Source organism: Leopardus geoffroyi, chromosome A2 (assembly GCF_018350155.1).
Source record: "Leopardus geoffroyi isolate Oge1 chromosome A2, O.geoffroyi_Oge1_pat1.0, whole genome shotgun sequence".
NCBI lineage: Eukaryota > Metazoa > Chordata > Mammalia > Carnivora > Felidae > Leopardus > Leopardus geoffroyi.
Window position 1 is genome coordinate 36841810 of NC_059331.1, and position 21278 is coordinate 36863087.

Consider the following 21278-nt stretch of genomic DNA (forward strand, 5'->3'; position numbering starts at 1 on the left):
CGATTCTGTAGGTAGCTTTTCCATTTTGTTGATGGTTTCCTTCCCTTTCCTTCCCTGTGCTTTTTAGTTTGATGTGGGCCCAATTGTTTATTTTTACTTTTACTTCGTATGCTTTTGGTGCCAATCCCAAAATCTCATTGCCTAGAGCATAGTCAAGGAGTTTTCCTCTTTGGTTTTTCCTAGAAGTATGATGGTTTCAGGTGTTACATTTAAGTCTTTAAGCCATTTTAAGTAGATTTTTGTGTATCATGTAGAGGAAGGGTTCACTTTCATTCTTTTGCATGTAGATATACAGTTTTCCCAACAGAATCTAATGAAGAGATAGATTGTCTCATATTCACCCATTGCTGGGGGTCACCTTTGGGGAGTCCCCTTTGTGGCAGCTCATTTCTGAGGTTCACAGACACCCATACTCACAGAGAAATAAACAGACACCACAAGCACAGAATCACACCCAGCCTCACCTGGGAACACAGGTATGGGGCTTATGGACAGATTCACACACAGACCCACACTGCAGACACGGCCAGTGACACCCCGAGGAGAACACACACACCCCCCCCCCACACACACACAATAAGACCCAAAGAGGCAGCAAATTCACACGCATAATTAATTTATACACGTACAAAACCCAGACATACATACACACTCCCATAGGGACACACATGCCCCCAGATATGTACATAATGGAAGGGGCTTTTGAAAAGCCATGGTCACACGGGGTGTCCTTTGTGAGCTATCAGGGTCGAAGCAGCTGATTGGTGGAGAGAGAACATAAAGCGTCTGAATGGCTATGGCAATGCTCAAACAGGTGAAGACTCGGATGAAGAGAGATCTTCGTCTGCTCCACCTGCTACTGTCAGTCTACTTAACTGGCTACTTGTGGCCTGCTCATCTAGTGATTTACTGACCTGCTGAGCTACTAACTTGTCTGAACCCTCCTCCCTCCCTTCTTGTACTTGATCTGATCCGGGTACTCTCCCTGACCCCCTTCTTCTCCTGCCACACCCCTCCCCAATCCCATCCCTATTTAAACCCCGCCCCCCCACCCCACCCCCTTTCCCACCCCGTCCCTTCCCCTCCCACCCCCACCACCTCCTCACCCCCATCTGCACCTCCTCTCTGGTGCCCAGGCGCCCCCTGAAAGGACCAGAATATGAAGGTTCAGAAGCTATTTTTCTGGATCCTCTTACTCGGGTATCCCGGTTACCCCAACACAAATGTGAGTACACATCCGACATCAGTGACTTCTTCCTTTTTTATTTATTTATCTTTTTCAGACTGTGGTTAAAAAAAACAGCTTTTTCATGGAGTCCTTGATGAGAACTCAGTTCTTTTTGAAAACCCATTAAGTCAGGGCAAGGTTTCTCGACCAGCATGTAGGGGTTCCTGTCCACATGAAGTTGTGGATCCTGTCTGGGCCACTTGGTCCAAAAAGAGTAGTGTTGACAGGATAGAAACCTGAGCTTCATAATGTCAAGAAAGGAGGACATGGGAAGATACTAAAAGCCACTGAGATCTTTGTCTTAAATAAGGGGCTTGTATGATGTTTGAATTATACTTCCTTAAAATCATTTTTTTTTAATAAAAATTTTTTTTTCAACGTTTATTTATTTTTGGGACAGAGAGAGACAGAGCGTGAACGGGGGAGGGGCAGCGAGAGAGGGAGACACAGAATCGGAAACAGGCTCCAGGCTCTGAGCCATCAGCCCAGAGCCCGACTCGGGGCTCGAACTCACGGACCGCGAGATCGTGACCTGGCTGAAGTCGGACGCTTAACCGACTGCGCCACCCAGGCGCCCCTAAAATCGTTTTTAAAAATGTCAGAAACTCTATTGAATAAGAGCCATTTAATAGTATTAATAGTATTTTATACTATTAGATGGCTCCTGGAAGGCCTGTCAAGATTCTTCTTCAAGCTTTGTAAGTTTGGAGTCCCTCTTATACGTAGTTAGTTTTCCTATCAGCACGTTGTTCATATGTGTGAAGTTTGGTAGCCCTGGGAACCATGGTGTCCGAAGCGTTGGTGTTGGAAAGTGAAATGTGGTTTGTGCTCTGTGCTTCCTGGTTTGTTCGCTTTTGGGAACTTGTGCATCAGCCCTCTCCCTCTGGTCTTAGAGGCTGCCCCCAAGGACTCTGTGTCCAACCAGGTAGATGACAAGCTCAGCGTACATGAAGTGGCCTCAGCCTGCTTGGACATTTATAATAAGAAAATCACTAGGAGTGATGTGATCAGGAAGTGAATGCACTCTTGTCCTTTCTTTAGCCAACTATGTACAGAGTGTTGATTTACCCAAAGCAAAAAGGGTCTTAAATGTCCTTAGGATTGTCCAACTATAAAGAAATACCTGGTTGCCAGTGTGAATGTTTCATTCTATCATTAAAAAGCAAAACCTGTACTCCCAGGAGCCTGAGACAGAGACACAGGGGACACCCATAGAGAAAAGTAGATTTCTTGAGGCTGGCATGCACCAGATTCTTAGAGAGGGATCTGCAACGTCCCAAGTCAGGAACAACCTAAATTGAGGCAGAATCCTCCCACATGAATACCTCCAGGCACAACAGAATCTATTCTGTCTCTTTTGAGTCTACGAAGGAGGAAATTTCTTGGTTCTGTTTATTGCAATTTCCCCCTTCTACCTAGGCTGCATCTCATAGATCAGTTCAGCTCTCTCTCCCTCCCTCATTTCTGAATTCTTGCACAAACTAACTTGTCTTGCATTTCCTACCTGCACCTGGTCATGACCATTGTCTGTGGGAACCAAGTGTTACTGGCTCCCTTGGATCTAATCTAGTTAACAGTAACTAATGATATCAGCATACGGATAGCTGGCAGAGGTATCAAGAGTGCCCAGGACTTAGGATGTTTACCATTCATGTCAAGATGGCCTCTGTCTTTGCCGCATTTGATCCCCCTGATCATTGTGCTGACAGACCCTGCTCTCTTGCAGACAGTGGCCACTCAAAGTCAGTGTACATTGCCCACCAGCACGCATCTTAGTGACCTCAGTTCTGAGAGCTGAAGATACAAATGGTACGCATTTTGGAGACTACTTTCTAGAGAGGTTTATTGGTACAAAATTGAAGTTTGGTATGTGAATTAGTATGAATTGCATTGTGAGTGTATTTTCTCCTAAAAGACTGGTAAGTCTAGTTTTAGTAAAATGATATGTGTTCTGTTGTTTTGGTGACCACATCCAGGACTTTTGTGTTATTTAGAAAGTAATTTCCATAGTTGTTATTGATTGATTTAGGTGCAACACTATGAAATAGGAACTTGAATTAATTGTATTGGCTATTTGGAGATGTGTGTTCAAGTAACTTAAAACCTCATAGATTTCATCAAAATAGACAAGATCACCTGATTATGCAAATCTTTATTTAATTCAGAAATCTGACAATTTGGGCTGTGATTCAGATTCAAAGTAAACCTTGAACATAAAACCTTATGGGGAGCCTGGGTGGTTCAGTCAGTTAAGCATCTGACTCTTGATTTTGGCTCAGGTTTGTGAGTTGGAGCCCAGCATCAGGCTGTGTGCTAACAGCGTGGAGCCTGCTTTGGATTCTCTGTCTCCCTCTCTCTCGTTCCTCCCCTGCTCTCTCTACTTTCAAAAATAAATCAACATTAGAAAAAAGAAAACCTCAGTGTTTGTAGAAACTAAACAATAATGTAGAATTTATTTTTGCTGGAATAATCCCATATTATTATAAGAGCAGCTGCACATCTCTCAGTTATAGCCATATCTGTAAACATCTGTCTCTGTAACTGTAACAGTCTCATTTGAATCTCTAGTACATTTTTATTGTTACTTTCTCCCATCCTTCCGTAAATGTTGGTGTATGTTTGGAAATGTTCCAAAGGATTTTATCCAGGTACTTCATGAATGTACAACAGAAGTCATTTACTTCTTGTCTCCTAAAAGGGTAAGGAACAATGAAGCCATCAGCACAGTAAGATCGTAAACACAATCATCACTCCTACAGGTTTGCCCCTGCTCCTTTGTAAGCCTTCTGTCCTCCCTCTCCTTCAGGAGGAGGCATTTGAGAGGTGTGCTTATAACCTCCTGGAGGCTGGTTGAAGGTTTATAAAAATGATTCTTTCTGACAGATATTATAAATGTCTTTGCTATTCCTCATTATCTCAAATATTATTTCAGCTTGTCCATATTTTGGCTGACCATTTCCCTCTTGGCTCTCGTGTCTTCGGAACTCTGTGGAAGCTTGCCGTTATTACTGCCACTGTTGCAATTTGTGCATGTCTTATTTACCTCTGGAGATTTGTCCTTGCTGTGAGTATACTAAAATAACTTACAGATAGGCTTTTAAGCATAAGTAAGCAGAAGTTTTTGGTAAGCACAAAGTTTTTACGAGACCTTTTGTATGCATTCAGTACTTCAGATTTCCCTTTAAGCACGGTGTTCATTGCATCCCACAAATTGTAGTAATTCCAACCTTCATTATCTATTAGATGGACATATTTTTAAAATTCTGTGAAATGTCTCTTTGACCCTCTTCTTTTAGAATTTCTCTATTCTATCTCTATTCTCTATCTTCTATTAGAATATCTCTCATATATTTTGTAGTTTTTCAGTTGTCTTTCTATTATTGATGTCTAGCTTACATATGTGTTCTGAGAACGTATTTTCTATGATTTTGTTGACTTCAAGTTAAGGTGTATTTTATGACCCTGAATATGGTCTGTGTCAGTGAATGTTCTATATGAGCTTGAGAAGAATGTGTATTTTTCTATTGTAGAAAGTGTTCTACAGATGGTCATGGATCTAGGTGATTGGTGATGCAGTTCAGTCCAACTGTGTTCTTAAATTTGAATATCTTTATGCTCAATCTGTCAATGACTGATAGAGGTGTTGAATTCTTTCAGCTATAATAATGTATGTCTATTTCTCCTAGCAGTTGTATCAGTTTTTGCCTCATGTATTTTGACACTCTGTTGTTAATGCGTGTACATTAAGGATTATGTTTTCTTGGAGAATTAAGCCTTTATTATTGACCTCGGTATCTCCAATAATTTCCCTTACTTTGTATATGTTTTGAAGGACAATTTAATTGTTCACAGAATTCTAGGTGGATGGGTTCTTTTCTTTAACAGTATAAACATTTCATTCTTCTTGATTGCATGGTTTCTGAATTCTGAGTATTTTATGTCCTGATTCCTCTTGGGTAAGGTGTTATTTCTTCCATCTCCCTGCAACTCCAGCCCCCAACACTACCCCTTAGCTTCTTCCAAAATTCTTTGTTTTCAATTTTCTCTTGATTGAATAGTATATGTCTAGGGATAGTCTTGTGTTTTTTTGTTTGTTTTGTTTTGTTTTGCTTTTGGTTTGGTTTGGTTTGGTTTTTTTGGAGGGGGGTATTTATCCTGCTTGAAATTCTTTGAGTTTCCTGAATCTGTGGTTTATGACTATCATTAATTTTGGAAAATTCTCAGTCATTTTCACTCCAAACGTATAAGTAGGTATTCCCATTGTGTGTATGTTACACCTTTTGTCATTGTCACCCTGGTCTTGGATTTTCTCTGTTGTATTTTTAATTGTTTTCTTTGTGTTTCTGTTTTGGATGTTTCTACTTGACAGTTTCCTTCTGCTTGTTGAGTCTCTCCTCAGCTGTGTTGTGTGTGTTAATAAATCCAACGAAGGCATTCCTTATTTCTGTTATGATGTTTTGGATTTCTAGAAGTCCTTTTGGATCCTAGAGTTATCGTTTCTGTGCTCACATTCACCACCTCTTCTTGCATACTGACTACTTCTTCCGTTAGAGTCATTATCCTATTAATCAGAGCAGTTTTACATTCCCAGCCTGATTATCCCACCATCTCTGCCATAGGAAGTGTGATTCTAATGCTTGCATTCTGTGTTCAAAATATGTGTTTTTTCCTTTTAGGGTACCTTGTTAAGTTTTTTGGGAAGCTTGGGGTCACGTCCTTGTTTAAAAAAACTGAGGTGAAGGCCTTTAGTGTAAAGTTTTGTCTTTACCTGGCTAGGTTTTAGGCTGAGTTTACTCCCCTATGAGACAGGAAGGAGGAAGAGCATTGTAGTTGAGTATTTCCCTTCACTGTATTGCTTATCTTCAGAAAAACCCCATTAGGCTTTGGAGAAATAGTTTCTCTGGAGGGCAGGCCTTCTAAGCAAGAACAGAACAGCATGAGTTTATTTATAAGTGGCTGTTTTTCCTCTTTTCCTGCCAATTTAGAAATCTTTCCCTTCAAAAAGAAAATATGCATATTAAGTATTTGTAAGGCCATCTCTGTTTCCATTTCCCCTCCTTAGGAAAGAAAACATGTGACATTAAAGGACTATCCATGGTTTCCTGTTTGCCCTCCGTAGATACACTTTCCTATAACAACATTTTTATGACTCACTCTTTGATACCACGATGATATTCCAATATCCTGGCAAGATGTTGGGGCTCGCTTCAGCATCACATCATCATTGAAAACTTTCAAATAGGGATATACGTCCTACGGGTCAAGAAAATGTGTCTTTACCTTTTGTTAAAGTAGAGTCTTGCCTAGATTTTATTGAGCTATAATTCATCAGGGGATGACTTGGGTCTGGGTGTTACTGGACCACCCAGACCAGGTTCCCCAGTCTCAGTGTCTTAGTAATGAACACTGATCAAAAGGGAAACAAAGCAGGTGGCGTTTATAAGAGATAGGTTGTATACAGTGGAGCCACCAAGAAAGAGGAATATCGCTCCCCCAAAAGGGTGGTATGCCAGGCTTATAAAGGCACTTTTCCAAAGGGTGAGGGGCTGGGAGTGGGGAAGCATCCTTCAGTCCCACAGTCATTATCTTATGGTTGTGACTTTTCAGTGGACACAAGACAATCACAGGATGTCTTTTTCCGTGGTTGACGTGCTTTTAGTGCTCCTAGAAAATAGAACTCCTAGTGCAGTCAGGCTTTAAATTGTTATTTCTACTTTGGCCCAGACAACCATTACTCCCTAATACCTGTTCTCTCTTTGGTTCACTTTTCCAGAAGTCTCCAGTATGGAAACTGTTAACCCTTGCCTTAGACCAGTGCCTTTACAGGAATTAAGTTCCTCTTGCTTTTCTTATACCTTCTCAACGGGAGCCCTTTTTGCTTTGTTTTTGAAATGTTAGCCATCATTTCTTTTGGTGCCTGTGCTTTTTCTCTAGCCATGTTCCACTCTCTTTCTCATTTGATGATGTGTTTTTGGAAGACCCTCTGCTTTTAGTGATCTAGGAAAATCATAGCACCTGACATGTTGTGATTGTTTATTGATTCGGAACGCAGCCAACCCTGTGTAACATTTCAGAAAGCTTTCTAGAGAATGAGAGAAGCGTGTCTTCGTACAAAGGTTTTCCTATTCTTTCCTTGCCGCTTGCTTCCTCCTTCCCACCCCTTCCCTTTCCTTCTCGCCCCCCTACCGTCCCCCTCCATCTCTCTCTCTCTCTCTCTCTCTCTCTCTCTCTGTCTGTCTCTTTCTTCCTCTCTCCCTTTCTCTCTCTCTCTTTCTTTTTTTCTTTTTTTGGCATTTCAAATGATCCTGGGTTCTGGACTTCAGTGTGGATGTTGGTTTTGACTACAAGAGAAAAAAAATCAGACAAATATTTTATTTATGTATTTTTAAAACTGTCTGCATTATGCACTGACAGAATTGAATATTTTGATATTTAATATAATGTAAATCTATCTTTTGGTCAAAATAAGCTGCGAATCTTTCTGCTTTTATCAGAAATGGTTTATAAAGAATCATGAACTAAATATGAGATTCTACTTTTTTCTTATATTAGTGTTATGAATTCATTATGCTGAACAAAATGATCATTGTAATTTCATTGGATGACATTTCAGTATTTCATCAGGAAGAAAAAGTTTTTACTATTACTATGTTTTGACCTCAAACTCAATTTTGTTTCTTCCTCTCTCAGACAGAGCCTCCAGTATATCCAGGTAAGATTTGAGGTTTGAGTAGTCTTTGTAATTTTTTTTCATTACTCGTGTTTGGTGTGGGTTTTAATTTTTTAACTAGGGATAAATATGGTGACTTCTGATGTCTCATTGACTTGTTAACTCTTGAAAATCTTTCTCTTCCCTGTTAGAGGCTAAGTGACAATGTGGAGGGATTTGCCTCTCTTAAGACAAGAGACCAGGGGAGGAAAACATCACAGGAGGAAGGAGAACAGAATGAGTGTAATTTTGCATAGAAATGATTAGGAAAGAAGTGATGATATGAGCCTGAGGTGTGGAGTGAGTACTTTGCCAGGACCTGGCTTTTGGTGAAATGTGAAGATGAGAAAACCCTCTTTGAGTCTGTCAAGAAGCCTAAGCTTAGAGAAGAAGCCAGGTATTGCCAGGCAGGGTGTGTGTCACAGGAGAGGGTTAAACCAAGGTTTTGAGTCTGAGGTGGAGGGAGCCATTCAGGCCAGGGGAAAAAGTAAACTTGATGCAAATGGGGGGCAATCTATTCTGCACGGACCCCATGGACTGTGGTGATTCTGTGGTGCTGTCTGTTGAGAGGCAAGGTGGCTACCTGCCACTTAACAAGCCCTCAAAGACTGGTTGGTGTTCATCACTGTAAATGCAGCGGTGGTGGTGATGAGAAGAGTGATCTCGGGGCATGAGAGCTCTCACGTTGGGCCAATATAAGAGGAGTTTGCACTTTGTGTCTGTTAGAGGAGTCAGTGTTCTAGAGCTTACACGTATAGGAATGTCAGTGAAATGAGGTTTCTTGGGTTTAAAATGCTGCTGAAACTTGCTTTCTTCAGGCACAATGAGAAAGCTAAAAAGTTAGTTACACCCATGTGTCAGAGCATGTGTCTGTGCTGCTAATACAGTGGGATTATTCGATGTCACTGGTTTGGTAACAACCTTAAAAATTGTTTTATCTCCTTTTAGTTAATTTACAGCAAAAAACTGCAAAGATCAACACGTTGGAGAAAGAAAGCACAGAGCTGGCTGAAGCAATATCCATGTGGGAACAGAAGGTAGCATTGCCCTTTCAAATATTTCTTGTGACTTCATTTTGATTAGTTTTACCTCTTGTAGTTCATCCTACTGACCTATTTCATGTGTTCTGTAACTACTTCCAATTCAAGGCAAGCTTCACAAATGTAATAAAAAACTACCTTTTTATTTGTGAAAGGAGTCACACATCAGACATAGGCTTATCTACCACGATGCTATTTTTGAATTCTGATTCCTTTTTCATATGTTTTGTATATACATCAATGAATTAAAGATACATCTTCAAGAAGCTAAGAGAGAAAGTAACATTCACTCTGCTGAAGCTCTGAAGTCGAAAGTAAGAATCCTTTCTTTGCCTGGATTGCGTTCTAAAAACACAAGTAAAATTAAGGAATTGTTATGACTCATTCAACATGTTCTGTTGAAGGAGAACATCAGAAAAGTTGAGCACTTCAATAAAATTTTAAATGACACCCTTCAAAGTGCACATGTTACCTTGCAATCAGAAAGAGAGAGAGAGGAATGTCAAGAATCAGGAAGTGCTAAGAGTTGGCTGCTTTTACTGTAATTTGACTTTGGAGGCTTTTTGTTCATTGGGTGAGGTGAGCATAGCATATTCACTTGCTGTTTACCATAGTAGAGAGTGGGCCTCTGGGAGACAAACCTCCATCTGCACAGCTGGAATTTCACTAGGACCACCATGAGGAGTTTGCTATTTCAAGGACTAGGAAGTATCTTTTATTTTCACAACTAGGTCATTACCTCATCATTCAGACCTGCCCTCCAAGATATGCAGAAAATCCCCCAAGATAGTTGAGAGATGAAGGGCAATAGCAAATTGTATACTGCCTTCTTCACTTAATGCTCAACAATGTTCAGTGTGCATAGAGGAATATTCTCCTAAGAAAGCCATTTGTGAGCCCTTCTTTGCCTTCTCCTTGTTGTATTTATGCCCCAGGGTCTTTCTTTGTTGCCATGCACAGTCCTGTTGCACTCACATTGTTGTGCGATCATTATTTCTTGAATGTCTTTTCTCATATCTGTCCTAAAGTCAGAAGATGCAAACGGTCAATTGGAGGATCCAGAACTGAGAGCCTGGAGGTCCAAGAAATGTGAACTGGAAGGTACGTTGTCTGTTGGGGAGAAATCCCCATATGGTGGCAATGACTTTGCATTGGGAAGGGAAAGAATGCCTTCTTGCCTTCACACTAGTTGCCCTTTTCCTGTCACCCCAAAACCAAGTCTCAGGTCATATGCACATGCACAAAATAACCATTTTTTTTTACAGCACGGAAAAAGGCCCAGGAAGACATTGATAATGCTTTGAGTTCTATTAAAGCAATCAGGGAAGAAACAGCCAAAATGCTGAAGGAGAGAGGAGACATCCTTGATAAATTCTATGAAGAAAGAAAAATGGCTACAGCAAAGTAAGACGTTCATGTGATAATGGTCCCGAGTACTGTTGTATGAATGAATGTGGTGGCCGCTATAGATAAATATATTTCTTCTAGGATTGGATCCAGAGTACTTTTGCCAAATGCATTCAGGAGAATTGTGCCTGCCCTTCCTACCTTGCTTCCTATAACCTGCATTTTCCTTTCTGTCCTTAGTGCTTGTCACACATTCTTGTGTCATGTACTTGGGGTAGAAGAGGGAAGATACTGGCATTAAGCACACTGATAACAGGATCCCCTCTGGATCCGTTTACATTGTCCTATAGGTTTCCATCCCATCCCATTGTCTTATCAGCCGGGAATTAGGTCATCTTCGTTCAGCACCAGACTTGGGTCAAAAATATTTAGGGAAAACATTGAATTATCTTGCTGCGGAAACCATGGGAGTTTCTTTCTAGACTGTGGGGTTGGGATGCCATCAGTATTGCATCTCTTCATCCAGTCTGCAAGTGAGACTCGTATGAAGTGTGTCTTCATGGGTTCATTAGAAATTTGGTGCCCCAGGTGCATGTTTCTTCTTTGGTCCAGTATTTCCTTTTGTTCTCAGGAGGAGGGCCTTTAGAGCCCCTCATTCACATTGAAAAGGAAATGTTTCCTTGTCTTCCCTGGAGACTCAGCTTCTGTTAGTCCTTTCCACACCCGGGGTAGAGCCTGCTCTGTCTCACTGGCATGTTGTTTTTGTTAATTTGTAAGCTCTTTGTGGGAGCAGGTAGAGCACCCTGACCACCTTTCTATCTTCACCCCCTTACAACAGAGCCTCTGCATTACAGCCACCCCAGAAAGCATTTGCTGAAGGACTACCTGTGAGACCAGAGGGAAATGCATGTACCTTTCTCTGTCTAGTGCTTTTGTGTCCACTACTAACAGTCTTTCAGTTTTGCATGTGATTCTTGAGTACATCCAGTGCCAAGTTGAAACCCTTTAAAGCAACACAATGAACAAAATAGTCCGAGGGCAACACAGCAAACCAGCCTTTCTAAGCATTTCCCTTTGCTGCCTTCACTGTCAATGAACTGAGTCTTGTTAAAGTAGACTGACTCCATGAAGTTGATAGTTTTCCATCTGAAATCTGTTTCCTGAAGATAACAGCCTGACTGTGGGACAGTGCACATAATGTTATATTTCAGCATATATTGCCACTCTAAGATTGGCCTTTCCCTCCACCAGGATCTTTGAAAGAGGGGGCAGGGGTTGCACTCCTGAACCTTAGTCGTGTATGGGAGTGATTTGCAATGCTGGTGAAGCCATATCCTGGAAGGCTGTCTTTCATACTCAGTGTCTGTGTCAGGGTACAACTTCTGGACTGAGATTCAGTGCACTGCCCCATGGAGGTGTAAGGCAATGATGATCCCCTGCCTCATCCTAATGGGTACGGTTGGTCAGACACAGGTTTTCACACTGACCTGAAATAGGCCTTCTCCATCTCAAACAAAAGACCAACTCTGGGAAGGCACAAGGTGCAATGTTATTTGATGACTTGACGATGAAGGAGTAGAAGCAGAGAACTAGAAGGGCGGCTCTGATTGCAGGCGACTTGGCAGCAGACGGAGGTTGAATTTTCTTTAACATTAAATGGGGTCTTCATTTCTCTGACTGTGTTGTCAGTCTGTGCATCTTTGGGGGAGGGGATAGGGATATTTGAATCTAGGCTTTAAGAGAGCTGAGAAGGAAAAAGGCAGAATTTCTGGACCTTGGCTACTGGACTATGTATAGATCTTTCCCATTTAGGAATCTGGATATGACAAACTGTGAACTAGTGGCAATGAAGAATCAGATGGCAACTGCAGAGGAAAATCTGAAAATAGCTACAAGGGACATACACAAGTGCAAGTGAGTTCAGATACTAATTAGCAGCAGCTCATGAAACCCCCGTTCGTTTCTTCGTTCTAACCTTTGTACAGTGGGTAGACTCCATGAATATAGTAATACAAACACAAATTCAGAGGACATATCCGTAGAGAATTAACAGATAGGAAAAGATAAGTATTAAAAGAATAAAACAAGCTACTAAACATTTCTGGGTCTCCAGCATTGACCTGCCCAGGTAGAAACTTCATCCATGCCAACGTTCCTGAGGGGTGGTGTCAGTTGTCATAATCTATAGGAAAGCAGTGTGTCATAGGATGAAATCATATCCATCAACAAGGTAGTACCATCTGATGGTCCTGGTCTTTGCAACCCTAGGAAACCTGGTGAGTACACAAGTTAAAGGAGAATAGAACTTTATGTTGGCTTTATGATGAAAGTCACTTGTCACATGATGAATTAGGGCAAGATCGCAAATGGAAAAGGATTCTATGACCTCTGAACCCTACGGGCATGGAATAAGGAGCAAGGAGAGGATGGAACAATAGCATGGTTCTGTACATTTATATTTGTGTGAAAAATATTTCATGTGAAAGGATAAATTGTATTGGGGGAAGATATGAGGATGACGGGAACATGAGCAGATTATTTGTAATCCTACCTAATATTAGGCCTTATTTGACGAAAACAATTGTATCTCACAGGCAGAAAATTGAACAAACACGAGAAAAGCTGCAGAAGGCAGAACTCACCTTCACACACCAGGTAACGTGAGTTCTGCTGACAGAGTGAACCCTTAGTACCTCATGTGGTTGAGTGTAGTGGCCCTTGGAATTCCTAAACACGCACTTCTCATTGTTGCTTTTTCAGGTCGCAGTTTATGAGCGTAATGCTGAGGACAACTGGGTAAGTGTTTTATTTTTCCCCCTCTCTCTCTTTGGTGCACAGTCTGGCACGACTGAAGGTGGATATGTTTTTCTCCTCTAGGTCAAGTCTCGGATCTGGGAGAGGAAAATGGCGGAGCAGAGCCGAGAGGTCGCCCGCTTGAAACACAGGTGTGGGAGCGTGACATGAGTTTTTATGGGTGTTTTGAGGGATGACAGCTGTGCTGTTTAGTGTCTAGTCAGAGGACGTGGTGTTGCAACTCTTATAGAAGTCCATTCTTTCTGTATCCAAGACTGAATGTGATGGAAGGAAAGAGGCTGCTTGAGGGATACAGGAGGCAGAGACCAATGCCTGGAAGTCCGGAGATGCAGAACCCTGCGAGGAGAGGTAAGGGGCACGTGGTGATGTGCAGCAGCCTAATTTCTGCGGCAAAGCCTTTCCCTGTGGGTGATCATCGTGTGTCCTGGACAGAACCGCAAACACTAAGGACAGCAGGTGGTCTGAAGGGGTGACAGAAGGGTGTTCTCCTCTGGTACTACAAGCAGTGAGGCACTTGTCCCTGTGACTGGTGGAGCTCATGCCCCTCCTCTGACTGTGACCCTCCCACCTCCTCTAGCATCCCCCTGTCTGAAGAGCTTGGAAAGGATGACAGGACAGGGGCCTCATCCTTCTTCCCACCTGGACTCAATGTGAAGACTTTAGTTTATTTGAGGAGAAGGTCATTTATTGACTATTTTTAATGTTCCTTGATTTTTATTGTTGTGAACTGTAGACCTACGTTCCTGAATCCAAGCTCCAAATAGCTTCGTCCTCTGATGTTATCAGTGCAACGCTGCGGCTTCACGGCTAAATACCCATAGTTTTCCTTTGCTCCTTAATATAATATCAGTCAAGTTCAGTTCCATTCAGAAATAGTTACATAATACCGGCTCCCATGTGGAAGGCAGCTTATAGATAAGCTGAAAGACTGAACAATTTGCCTGGAGTCAGAAGAAACACACCCATGCTCTTCTGTGGAGGGTTTTTTGATGTTATCCACCAACTGACGCTCTCATTTTAATTTTTATCTGAAATGAGATGCTGAGTTATTACCCCTCATGTGTATTGAGAAATGGCTGTTTTGGTGACGACTTCCTGATTCCTCTTTGAGCTGCCCTGTTGAAAGTTATTTGACTAATTATGAAGAACATGAGCCAGGACCCTATGGTTTCTTCATTAAGATATGATGGGATGGATCTCCCCCTTATCACTGGGGTCACCTGAGGCTTGTGGGTTCCTCTCTGCCTCTCCTCCTGGTCCTGAGTGTGGGCAAGAGTTTAACACGTCACAAAATGTGGTGTTTGTGTGAATTCTGCACAGTCTACTAAAATCAGAGTAAACCTCTATCCCTTTCAGAGCCTTTAGCCGAAGCTGATGTCACTCCCATGAGTCACAACTACAAGCAGTCTGCCAACAATGCCGAAAAGGACAGGGTAAATGCTGGGGCCATTTTCAGTTGTAAGTCTGTCAGGAAACCCTCATTTGCGGAACAGCATGCTCTGCGGCCTTATCCCTATTTTGTGTGTTGTGTGATATGTCTGCTTGTTTTTCTCATTTTCCAAATGCACAGCCTTAACCCAAGAGTCTACAGGCTTCTGTCTTTTGAGCCTGTCATCTTTTTTCTGGTCAGTTTAGTAGCCAAAGGAACTTACAGGTTGAGCACCTTATGGCTTCTCCCTTGTGTTCAAAATAACAACAACAGGAAGATACACTGCACTCTATAGCAAAGTCTCTAAGCTTGTTGACTCCTAACACACTACCTCTCTGTGGGATCAGTGTTGTTGTTATTTTCCTCTTTCTGGTCACACTATTCATGTGTGAAGACTGTCTGTTAATTGTAAACGTGAAAAGACTCCCCTCCATCTTTATATTGTGTGCCTTGTACAATTTATGATGGTTTTAGACAAAGTCATTGTCATAACTCACCACCTTCACGTCTTCATGGGTAAATGACCTGTTTGGAATCCTTTCAAGCAGTATCTTAGGTAAAAGTATTCTGAACACAAGGTCCTTCAGTTTTATTCATATGAGCAGGTTCTCTTGTGTCTCCAGTCAGCGTTAGAGCTGATACCATCGCTCATGACACATCCCTGGAAATGTATACCAAAGTCAAAACACATTTGCATTAAATCTGTTCCATGAGTGTCTGCCTCTTTTTTCCCATAGGATGTATTACTCTGTGTCTTGTAGTGTACACAAAATCAGAATTCCTTATGAATTCAGGTAAACACTTGGGGGCCTAGTACTCATTGATGTGTAACATGTTCCTCACAGCAAACATTTCCTCAGGTCCCCTACAGGACTCCAGGCATCCCCAACTCCCGAGTGGTTTCTTGGCCTTTGACAGCACTTGCAGAAAGTAGGAAGACCTCTTTCTCAGCGAGGGAAGCAGAGGGGGCCAAGTGTGGGGCCGGCAGGCAGAACTTGTCCCCAAGAGTAGCTGTGATTTCATGTGCAGAGAATGAGCTGTGTATTTGCAATAATGTTTTTGAGTTCGGAATAAGCCAAAAACAGAGCTTTTGCCGTCACTGTAGTGGAGGGATGCAAGGTGATCCTGGACATGGATGTCTTCCTGTCTGGAATATGCTGTTTCATTAGTTTGGAATTACTTATTTAATCCTGTAAGATGGGATCATTTTGTTCTAAATTCTCAGACCTGGGCAGGGACATGTGGTGACAGTTTTAACTGCCTGCGTTTAGTTGCCTAAGCTGTAGGTGGTACCCAGTGGCAGGGACAGAGTTTTCAGGTACTGATGCTACTCTCTTGGATCCTGGTGGCAGAGAAGGGGGCAGGTGCTGACCCGTACTTCTGTGGGTTTCAGCTGCTTTGCGGATTGGTTCTCTTGTGTGGCATCTGCACATAGCTGTCACTTCTGTTCTACAGGGCAGTGTGGATCCGTGGCGACCTCCTCCATCAACTGGAAGATTCTGCCCACCCTACTATAGAGGCCACCCTTTGATCTGGGCACATCCACCTCCTGCACCAGGTTCGGGACCATCCCGAACCCCTCCACCTGCACCACTTGGTAAGATGATCTGGGCAGTATGAGTTGGCTTGCTAAGAACCTTCATCTAATTTTTGTTGCTGTTGAGTCTTTTTTAAAGAAATTTGTTAACGTTGATTTATTTTTGAGACAGACAGAGACAGAGCATGAATGGGGGAGGGTCAGAGAGAGGGAGACACAGAATCTGAAGCAGGTTCCAGGCTCTGAGCTGTCAACAAAGAGCCCGGCATGGGGCTGGAGCTCACGCACTGTGAGATCATGACCTGAGCCGGAGTCGGATGCTTACCCGACTGAGCCACCCAGGCGCCCCGTTGTTGAGTCTTGTACAAGGTGCAGAGGTGGTACCACAGACCATTGCAACGCAGGGAAAATGCCTGCCATCATCACCACATTCCTTGAGTTTCTCATGATTGACTTATCATCCTTGTGTCATTTCCCCCACCTTGTGTTGGTACAGGTGTCTCTTGTGGAGATGGAATGGGGCTGTATGCAGAAAAGCAGGCATAGCGCTTCAGCAGATGTGTGCCATACACAGTCCATGTGCTGGGCGGTGGGAGGCGTGAGGCGCAGCCTCACGTATATCCATCCAGTTGAGCCCCCAGTCATCCACAGTTGTTTGAGGAGTTACGAAAACACCTGAACCGGGGCTTTTATGGGTCTTCATCAGAGTTTAAAGAATGGCTCTCCCTTTACCTTGGGATCACGTGAAGCATGAGGGATACCCTGTGCATGTGATTTGGGATCTGACTGGGCCAGAGAGTTTAAGTTGCTTGAGGAATGAGGAGAGTGCTTTTTGTTTTTTGCGGGTTTTTTTGTTTGTTTTTGTGGTTGTTTTTTTTTTTTTTTTTTTTAAATCTCTGCACAATCTACTCAAATCAGAATAAACCTCCATCCCTTCTAGGGCCTTTTGCAGATCCACATGTTGCTCCTGTGAGTAACAACAACACTGACTCTACCAAAAGGATCACAGAGGACAAGGTAAATGCTGTGGGCATTTTCAGTTGTAACTCTTTGGCAAAACCCTCCTTTTTCTGTTCAGCGCTCTCTCCTGGCTTTGTGTCTGGTTTGTGTGTTGTATGATATGTCTCTTCTTTTTCTCATTTTCCAAATGCACAACCTTTACTCAAGTGTCTGTCGGGTTCTCTACTTTCTGCCTGTCCACTGCTTGTGGAAAGTTTAGAACCTATCGTGCCTAGGGCTGAGCACCCAAGGGCTTTTCTGGTATATACCTGGAAATAACCCAGGGCGGAAGAGACCACACTCCACTTGGAAGTCTTTTGGCATGACTTAATTTTTGTGGACCTCCTCAGTGTGGAATCATTGCTCTTGCTGTTTCTTCCTGTTCTGTTTCTGTCTAGGGGATTAATGTGTTTAGAAAATCGGCAGTATCCTTATGTTTTGAAAATGCAAACTGCCTTCACTACAACTTATATTTTTGTATGTGTCATTTAGAGTGGTCTTAGACAAATTAAATTTAATACCCGTCAACATTCAGCCTTTTTTTTTTTTTTTTTTTTTGTAAACGTGTTGTCTGGAATCCCTTCTGGTGTGCCCTGGGTATACATATTCTGAACTACGAGAGGTGACATATTTGTCCTAGAAAACACACATTGCTACATGCGTGGTGAAGAGAGAGAATCCGTAATTGCCTGCATTGTAATTCTCTGCTGTGTCCTTTGTGTTCACATGAGCACGTTCTCTTGTGTCCTGTGTCACTGTTACAGGTGAAACATGGAGATGTACAGCAGAAACGAAAGTGTATTTGTGTTAATTCTGTTATTTAGAATTTCAGCTCATCTTTTCAGAGAACAAAAGTACCCTGCGAGTTGTACTGTATTTAACTGAGAAGTACCACTGAATGAAAATAAATTAGCTAAGCCTACCTAACATGTATAGGTAACATGTTTCTCTAAGAACATGCTTTTCGAGGTTCTCTGCATGACCTCAGGATCCCCATCCCCCAACATGTCTCTGTGCCCATGGATAGCACTTGCAGAGAGGAGAAAACCTCATTGTCGGGAGAGAAGCAGATCGGGCACAGGCGGGGGCTTAGAGGCAGAGCTTTGAGCCACGAGGGCTATGATTCCATGTGTGGAGCCTGGGATTGTCATTCCTTCTCAATCTGTAGTTCTTCACATACAAACAAGCAGCCTCTGTGGTGGAGGCGGATGCGGGGTGGAAAGTGATTCTGGACTTAAATGCCTTCCTATCAGGAATATGCTATTTTATTAATTTGGTACTCATTCCATAAATCCTCTAGGACAAGAGCTTGCTGTTCTACATTTGCACACATGTGGGAACACTGGGTTGTCCCCATGGCATCCGTTCCCCACCCCCAAAGCTATAAGTGGAACCCAAAGTATGGGTAGAGATTTTGGCGCTGATGCTGCCCTCTTGGAACCTGGTGGTGGGGAAGCTGGCAGGAGACGAGCCCTGCTTCTTTGGGTTGCCACTTTTTGCTGGTGTTGGTGCTTTGCTCTGTCCTATGAACATAGCTTTCATTTCTGTTCGGCAGGCCATTATGTATGCAAGAGGGCCTGGTCCTTCCCCAGGATCACCTTGCAGGCTGTCCCCCACGGACCACCCTTCACCACCAGTCACGGGCTGTGGGCCACCTCCGCCTCCTCCACCAGCTCCTCCACGTACTAAATTTGGTAAGATGACCTGAACTGGATGAGTGACTGATAAAGCGTATTCGTCTTCTTGGTGAAAGACTTGGTGGGAATGATGGAGGGATGCTTGTGAGGGCTTGGCAATTCAACTGCAAACCTGCCTGAGGACAGTGTCACATATCTCAAGTTTCTCAGGACATAGTTTATAATGGGCTGTGTCATTTCCCTGTAATGAGGTCAGCTGTAGGTGTCTCTTGTCAAAAAGAAAGAGGATTTTTACACAAAGGCAGACGTATCAGGAGCACTGGTGCCTGTCTGACAGACACACTGTTTTGAGCTCCGTGAAGGATGAGATGCACCCCTAAGTGTAGGTGCCTCAGGTGTCCCGTCTGAAAGGGGGCACATGCATTATATGACACAGACCTTGTGGTCACCAGAGTGGAAGTACCATTGAAGGATCCAGTGCAAAAATGGGGTAAACTTGAATCACGCAGGAATAGAAGGGAAGTTGAGCACAGTAAGCAGAGTTTGAGGAGGTGCAGAGGGGAGGGCGTTGGGGTCAGTTGGATGGACTTGGAGGCCATTTCTGGCAGGGCCCACACACTGGGAAGGGAGCATGAGGACAGTGTGAAGTCTGCAAAGGACTGCTCCATGGGTTCAACCACAATGTAGAATGCAGTCATCATCTCTGAAATGTCAACGTTACCACAGTGCACCTAGTTGATAATCTAAATAACGTTTGTTGTTTCCCTTGGTCTTCTGAAGGGTCTGGACACATGTGAAAGAATGTTCTGGAAGATTTGGGAAATGAAACTTAGGAAACGCTTGTCTGCCTAAGTTTGTGTGTCTCAGTGAGGCTAAATGTGAAGGCACGTTGTAGATCAGCTGTGCCGCTTCCTTGGCCTTCAGCCTGAGTCAGACTCTTGGTGGGGAACTCAGGGGTGAGGAGAAGCCGCCCCTGCTGAACTCTGGTCACCACACCCCTGCGTCTGCTCTCACCACCCTGCCTGCAGGTTTGCGTCTCCGAAAGTTCCCTCGCAATCTCCTGAGGTTTTGCCTGTGTTCCTGCTGTGTCAGCTCTAACACCAGCTCTCGGCGGTCATCTCAGAGCCTCAGGTTTGTAATCTGAGAAACAGGGACAATGTTGGTTTCTGAGGTCAGTACGATGAAGAGGTGAGAAGCACTTAAGGAATCTGTAAAATGTATGGGATGAGTGGACACTCACCCTTCTCAGGGTGGAAATGAATGTATCTCCACACAGAAGGTCCTCAACAGATGTTCATTCAATTTCATGAAACTAAGAGTGTAATGCCTGAGGCTGAGAGGTTGGCAGTCCCTGTTTCAAAAAATACGGCAAAGACCCCTGTGTTTTTTCTTTTGAAATTCAGGTCCTACTTTACGAAAAAGAAAAAGATAACTGTGATACTGTGTACATTCAGGGGTCTATATCTAAGATTTGAAGACCGTCATAATCCCTTAGAGGTAGACACACAGATGCAGCCACACAATTAAGTGTTCATCCAAGGCCACAGATATATTGTTGAAGACAAAATACATAGAGAAGAACACAAGATCTCATTGCAATAACCCAAAATCTCTTTGCCTTACAGGAGAATGGGAAGTTTGAAGAGGACCCTGAACTGTGACCAATAGGCTGTGGTGATGTGATATATTGAGAAAAGTTGTCTGACATGCGTATTTGACTGAATTCTTTCCCTGACCATTCCTGTCCCCTCTATTTTGTTTTTCCTCGTTTCCCTTAATAAACCCATCACAGTTCTGTATCTCTGTCATTATCTGCTTCCAGGAGGACCTACGGTCATTCTGTGTTGATGTCCACAGTGTGACCCCTGTATACACGGTCACAAACAGGTAGAATCTACAGTAATAGGGGCAGAAGATAAGTGACTGTTTGAATTGTATTGACTGCACATGTCCCGCTGGTTCCTTCTGGGGTGGTGACCACAACCTTCCTCCAGATCTGGTGACAGTTGTGTTCACTCGTCAATAGATCCTCGCAAGCACGTGGCACTTCCTACTCACCGTGGTGTGTGGTGATCAGCAGGGCAGCTATCAGCCCCCAGGACATGGCTGATTCGTGATTGCAAGACATGGACGAGGGGTCAGCAGTGTCTCGGGTAGAACAGCGAGGAAACCCTGCATGAATCCACACGTTGTGGATTTCCCCACGTACCAGCTCCCTCACGGTAGCACCAATCCACGTGGGAGCTGAGGTAGGCTCATGGTAGCAGTTGTGGGTGTGAGTCTTATAATGGCCCATATTCCTCTCAGTGTTTTGTTTTTATCTTTTATTTTGATGCAATGTTTAGTTTTGAGTGAGAGAGAGACAGAGCACAATTGAGAGAGGGGCAGAGAGAGAGGGAGACACAGAATCCAAAGCAGGCTCCAGGCTCTGAGCTGTCAGCACAGAGCCCGACGCGGGGCTCAAACTCACAAATCCTGAGATCATGACCTGAGCCAAAGTTGGACACTTAAGTGACTGAGCCACCAAATCGCCCCACC

General features: G+C 43.3%; 2 protein-coding genes across 3 annotated transcripts in view; one reads left to right on the forward strand and one right to left on the reverse strand.

Moving 5' to 3' along the window:
* Positions 1–21278, reverse strand: part of LOC123605856 (protein shisa-9-like) — a 153980-nt gene that overhangs the window by 5990 nt on the left and 126712 nt on the right. The window lies entirely within an intron of this gene.
* LOC123605855 (transport and Golgi organization protein 1 homolog) lies at positions 736–20539 on the forward strand. Of its 2 annotated transcripts, XM_045493516.1 has the most exons (18): positions 738–1225; positions 4161–4292; positions 7919–7940; positions 8886–8974; positions 9229–9291; positions 10006–10078; positions 10243–10381; positions 12137–12238; positions 12919–12979; positions 13085–13120; positions 13202–13269; positions 13392–13486; positions 14495–14571; positions 16023–16164; positions 17045–17121; positions 18659–18797; positions 19769–19871; positions 20366–20539. In XM_045493516.1, the coding sequence occupies exons 1-18, from the start codon at positions 1160–1162 to the stop codon at positions 20406–20408; spliced, it is 1527 nt and encodes a 508-aa protein (XP_045349472.1). In that variant the 5' UTR covers positions 738–1159; the 3' UTR covers positions 20409–20539. The 2 variants fall into 2 exon arrangements, with proteins under 2 accessions (XP_045349473.1, XP_045349472.1); XM_045493517.1 differs by lacking the exon at positions 19769–19871 and having other exon boundaries at positions 736–1225.